This window comes from Bubalus bubalis, chromosome 8 (genome assembly GCF_019923935.1).
Source record: "Bubalus bubalis isolate 160015118507 breed Murrah chromosome 8, NDDB_SH_1, whole genome shotgun sequence".
Taxonomy (NCBI): domain Eukaryota; kingdom Metazoa; phylum Chordata; class Mammalia; order Artiodactyla; family Bovidae; genus Bubalus; species Bubalus bubalis.
Genome location: NC_059164.1, coordinates 82189866 through 82195865, shown reverse-complemented (window position 1 = coordinate 82195865; position 6000 = coordinate 82189866). Strand labels below are relative to the sequence as shown.

Here is a 6000-nt window from a genome sequence, read left to right as displayed (position 1 = left end):
CTGTTGCTCAAGAGATTTGTCATGTCTTTTTGCCTTGAAAAACAATTCCTAGAACTCAGAAGTCAGGAAAAATTCATTGCATAAAAAAATCCCTCTGCAGACGATTCTCTACATTTTCCCAATACACAAAATTTCAATGTAAAGCAGATCGGGGAAATAAATATGCAGAACAAAACCTACACAATATTAGAAAAATATAAATGACAATAAGTTTATGCTTCAGTCTTTTTTAAAGTCATAAAATAGTTAAAACGCATGGTCCCTGATACAAGAGACCAAGTTAAAGTTGGTTTGTTTACTATCCAATTCCTTCTTCCCTGCAATTACAGAAATAAGAAGAACCTGAAACTTGACCTGTGGTTGTGGGATTCTCAAGCAAAAATATGATGACCTGGGAAAGCAGGAGTATCCAGGGTGCAACAAGACAGGAAGGTTTTGGGTTAGGAACAAGCCCATGAGTACCATTCTGGAATGCATTTCTGTGTCAGGCTGGGAACCTGTCCATTTCAGAGAGAAGTGTGTCACTTTATCTGTTACCACCAGGACAGCAGTCCTTAAAAACCAACTTGAATAAGAATCAGCTATGGAGTTTATTGAAAAATGCACATTTTCAGCCTTCATTCCTATGTTTGTATTCATGGTGTTGGGTGCCACCTAGAATTAGCACTATTATCCCAACTCACGTGCTTCTGCTGCAAGTGGTCAACGGACCACAGTTTAAGAAACACTCCTCTGATAGAAATTTGGAGGATCCAACACACAGGAGATCACATACATGTGAATCTAACATTTCTGTTCGTGCTAAGTTGCTTCAGTTGTGTCCGACTCTTTGTGACCCAATGGATTGAAGCCCACCAAGCTTCTCTGTCCATGGGATTCTCCAGGCAAAAACACTGGAGTGAGTTGCCATGCTCTCCTTCAGGGGATCTTCCCGACCCAGGGATGGAACCCAGGTCTCCTGAAGCTCCTTAATGACAGGTGGATTCTTTACCGCTGAGCCACCAGGAATTTCACGTCCTTAAATCTAGCCCAATAAGAAAGCCATACTCCTTTCATGTGTGACTTTTCAGCTGAAAGAGATACTATTCATTGTCTAATTGTTCACCCAAAGCATTCTTTACAATGAATTATTGAGAAAAAAATAATCTGATAAATCTCATTCCAGTTTGGGACTTGGCCATGTTAATGTAGAGGGTAGGGGTGGAAAGAACCCCTGGCTTGACTTGTTTAATGCAGAACAGTTCTGGTTGTGGGCTGAATTCAAAAGAAAGTGGAAGAAGAGTACAATGGTTGACATTGTTACAGAAATCACTGTTTTCCTACACTTTCACTGTCAGCCATGCCCTGATTGGTTATATGAGGAAAATATCAGTTTGTCCAAGAGAAATATGATACTAGCTTGAGGTTCAGGAAGTCCAAGTTCTCATTTTCATCTTTTCTTACTCTTCATACTCCTGAATATTGAAGATGCTTCATTCCCAGCCATTTTCTCTGGATAATGATTAGATAAATGATTCAGTATAGCTAAGCTTTTCATTATTTTTTATGTTTGTGATTTTTGTTATTTTTTGATAACTTATTTACTTTGTGCATCAGGTCTTAGTTGCAACATGCAGGATCTCTGTTGCATTGTGTGGGGTCTTCCCTTGTGGCACAGGAACTTCTAGTTGTGGAACAGGGTCTTAAAATATGCAGGTGTAATTGCTCCAGAACACAAGTACCCTGCATTCCAAGACAGATTCTTAAACACTGAACCACAGTGAGGTTCCCAAGCTTTCCATGCTCTCCTAAATATTTCCCTTAACAGATGAATCCTAGGTGCCCTGTCTACTAAAGAGGAGGTTGAATAGGCTCCAGCAGCTCCTAGGCGAGCTAAAAGAAGATGAAGCCTGACAGTTGCTTGTCTGAGGCATGAAGATGGAAGCCTGCTTTTAGAAAAAACTGTGGCTTTGGTGGGGAGGGGTGAGTGACAATTGAATATTAAAGGTGGGGGATGGGCGATGAGCTCAGGATTTCACTTTGTTCAGAGTAAAGAGAATTGGCATTGACAGCAGGAAGTGAGGCCGGGGTTGGTCTATCCTGTGTATCCGGGCTGTTTTTTGGCAGTGACAAGCAAAATTTCAGTGCAGTGTAAAGGAGGGCTGAACCAATGTGCTTCTCCCAGACAGCGCAGCGGTACACGCCAGAATCACTTTCTTGAAGATTTGAGATTACAAATGTATACATCTTGTCTGTGTCTTCATAGCCATGGTATTTCCCTGGACTGATTCCTGGTTCCAGCACAACCTTTGAGTAGTAGACATCGTAGTAGAGAAGGCGTCGGGGTACTGTTCCCTCCTGGAATTTGTACCAGTGGATATATTGCTTGTTTTGTGTAGGAAGATCACAAGGGATTTCAGCAGAGGACCCAGTTGCCCTGGTGATTGACATCCTGTCGCCTTCCATGTTGGAAGATACTTGAGTGACTGCAATGGGAAAAGCAACAAATCTTGAGGAAGAGGAAACAGCATTTCTTAGTATGACCCCCCACACACACACACCACACACATACACATATACACACCATTGCCAAAAAATACAGAAAAATCCCAGGAGCATCCAGGCAACACACTCACCAAGAGCCAGGAACACCAGAAGCAGCACTGGGGCCTGCAGCATGGCTGGGACAATAGTGAGACTGGGGTTCCCAGCAGATGCGATGGGCAGGGGAGTTAGCGAGGATCTCTCTTAAAGACCACCAGGCTGAGCCCAGAAGGGGTGGGTGCTGGGGGAGGCCCACGGAGGAGCCCCGCCTCTTCACACCAACCCCTTTCTTGAGGGCCCCCTGTGGCAGGCTGGGAGCAGCCACCTCCCCGACAGAAGAAGAGAAGCCTGAGCTCTGAAAGCTCAAAACTGCAAGCAGAGGGATCAGGTGAGGGGTAGATGGAAAAACACGGACAAAACTTGCCTGTTGCCTAGTGGAGTGAGCAGACCTGAATCAGGCTAAGTTCCCTGCAGTTCAAGGTTTCAGTGTTAATGCTGCTGCCATGGTCTTCTCCAGTGATGAAATGTCTATAGTCCTTCCCCGAGCTACCTTTCCTCTTATACCTATAAGCAAACTTTGAGACAACAAACAGCAAATCCAATAAGAACTGAACCTGCTTTATTAAAATTAAGGTTATAATGTTGGTCTGCATTTGACTCTCAGAGTTGGACACAACTGAAATGACTTAGCAGTAGCAGTAGCAGCAGTAAAGGGATATGTGTGTGTGTGTCTGCGTTACGAATCATTTTGATAGAGAGTGTATGTTCACCCCTAAGTAAAAAGCCACCTCACATTGGGTTTCCACGTTTCTCAAAAAAACAAAAATAAATAAAGCAAGGAGCTTTGCAATATTTGGAACAAACTTAAACTAAAAATAAATATTTTGTTTATCTGAAATTCAGGGAAATGCAAATCAAAACAACAATGAGATTTCACCTCACTCCTATCAGAATGGCTAATATCAACAAGGCTGGAAATAACAAGTACATTGTTGGTGGGAATGTAAACTGGTGTAGTCACTATGGAAACCAGTATGGAGCTTCCTCCACAAGTTAGAAATAGAACTACCACATGATCCAGCAATTTCACTTCTGAGTGTTTATCCATAGGAAAAAAATACTAAGAGATACCAGCACCTATATGTTCATTGTTTATAACAACCAAGACACAAAAACGACCTAAGTGCCCTAAACCAGATGGACAGATAAACTAGGTGTGGTATGTGTATATATATATATATGTTATATATGTGTGTTGTATGTATATATATATATATATATATAGAGAGAGAGAGAGAGAGAGAGAGATAACTACCATTTTGTGCCCTAATTATGTGGTGGATTTATAGCACTCTACTGGAGTGTTTTGGAGCTTCTTAGATGACAGATGTGGTCCAGCTACAGAAGATGGAATCCATGTGCATCCAGGTCAGATAATATTGTTCAGTCCCTTCCAAACATCAACGAAAATATTTCAGTCTCACAAATATGAGCATATAAACATACAGCCAATTATAAAAACAGGTAAAGAATCTGCCTACAATGCAGGAGAGCCTGTTCAATTACTCGGGCAGGAAGATCCACTGGAGAAGGGACAGGCTACCCACTACAGTATTCCTGGGCTTCCCTTGTGCCTTAGCTGGTAAAGAAATTACCTGCAATACATGAGACCTGGGTTCGATTCCTGGGTTAGTAAGATCCCCTGGAGAAGGGAAAGGCTACCCACTCCAGTATTCTGGCCTGGAGAATTTCATGGACTGTATAATCCATGGGGTCACAAAGAGTCAGACACGACAGAGTGACTTTCACTTTCATAATGCAGATTATTTTTTCAATGACACTTCCTGATTGATGTTCCATTTCTAAAAATAATCTACATTTTTTAAAGACGCAAAGTAGTCTGTCACATGACATCATTTATTTTCAGTTTCTTATTGCTGATTATGGTTCACGACGGGCTGCAGTAAATGGTACTACAACGAATGAACATCCAGGCACATAAATTTAGTATGTACGTTTTGTTTCCTTGTGAAATTGATAAGTGGATGGTAAGTCACTTTCAGAGTAAAGCACATTGTACTCTTGTATAAGGAGTTCTCTGATGGCTCCTTGTGCCTGAGATCTGAGCTGGCAACGCTGGAACTATTTCAGTCACTTGATGCCTCAACCTGGCTGCACGTTAGAGTTATTTAATATTGAAGGAGATTTTAAAAGTCTGATATCTGGGCTATGATGAACTCAGACTCTGGAAACTTTTTTTTCTTATATGATTAATTACTTTTTATTTATTTATCTATTTACTATTATTATCTATGTATTACTTCAGCTTCTCTGGTGATTCAATGGTTAAGAAGCCACCTGCCAATGCAGGAGACATGGGTTTGATCCCTGGGTTAGGAAGACCCCCTGGAGAAGGAAATGGCAACCCACTCCAGTATTTTTGCATGGAGAATCCCATGGACAGAGGACCCGCAGGTTACAGTCCATGTGGTTGCAAAGAGTCAAACATGACCTAGCAACTGAGCGTGCAGGCATGTATTATTTATTTATTTATCAATGTAATCATTTATTTACAGTTATAATAAGAAAGCCACTGATACAGTGAAAAAAGCAGCAGGATTTAAGTCAGGCAGATCTGGCCCATGTGGACTCTGCCACTGCTCTGTGCTTAACCTTGGGTATTTCCTAGCCTCTCTGGGACCTCCTTCTTATGAATGAATTAGAGATATGAGGCAACAAAATACAGGCACAGATTTTCTTTTCTTTTTAATCAGAGAAACTCTGCTCTAAATAATTATTACTTACAAAATGGTTGTAGTGAGCAGATAACTCCACCTCTTCCATCTTTAAACTGTGGACTATAACTGTACCTTCCTTCAAGGGCTCTTAGAGGATTAATGAAATTGCCTGGTGAAAGATAGTAACTGAATCCCTGTTTTAGGGATGTTAGATGTTAATCCACATTTTTAGATGTTTTATCTAACATGTTAATGTTAGATGTTAATGTTAGATTAACATCTAACATGTTAGATGTTAATCCAACATGTTAAATGTTTTATCCACATCTAACCTGTGTGTGAAGGAAATTAAATTAGAGATGATTCTTAGTGGTTCCATGTTTGTGTGGAACCTACTGATTCTACAGTAGAGCTACGAACAGTAGAAACTAGTTGCTGTTGAGGACTTGCATGTATCAAGCATCACTGACTCATCTATTCCACATGCCCCAGGAGACAGGCTCTGTAACTTCATTACACAGATGAGGGAATGATGGCACAAAGAGTTCAAATTGCTGCTGAGGTCACACGGATCCTAATACAGGTCCAGGGTTCAAATGCAGGCCTTCAAAGGTCATAGTCTGCATGCTTTACCCTCCACCTGATGCTCTTTTGGTGATGGAGCAGTTCTCATGGGGTTAATGTGAGGATCAGGAGGCAGTGTTTGTGAGACTCCAGTACAATCTGAGCACAAACAGTG

At 41.3% G+C, this 6000-nt stretch overlaps 1 gene segment (V, D, J or C); it reads right to left on the bottom strand.

Annotated features, from left to right (window-relative positions):
* Nucleotides 1-1980: 1980 nt before the first annotated feature.
* LOC112586531 lies at nucleotides 1981-2952 on the bottom strand. The segment is given in 2 exon segments: nucleotides 1981-2465; nucleotides 2616-2952. Coding segments are annotated over 2 exon segments (528 nt in total).
* Between the last annotated feature and the right edge of the window lie 3048 nt (nucleotides 2953-6000).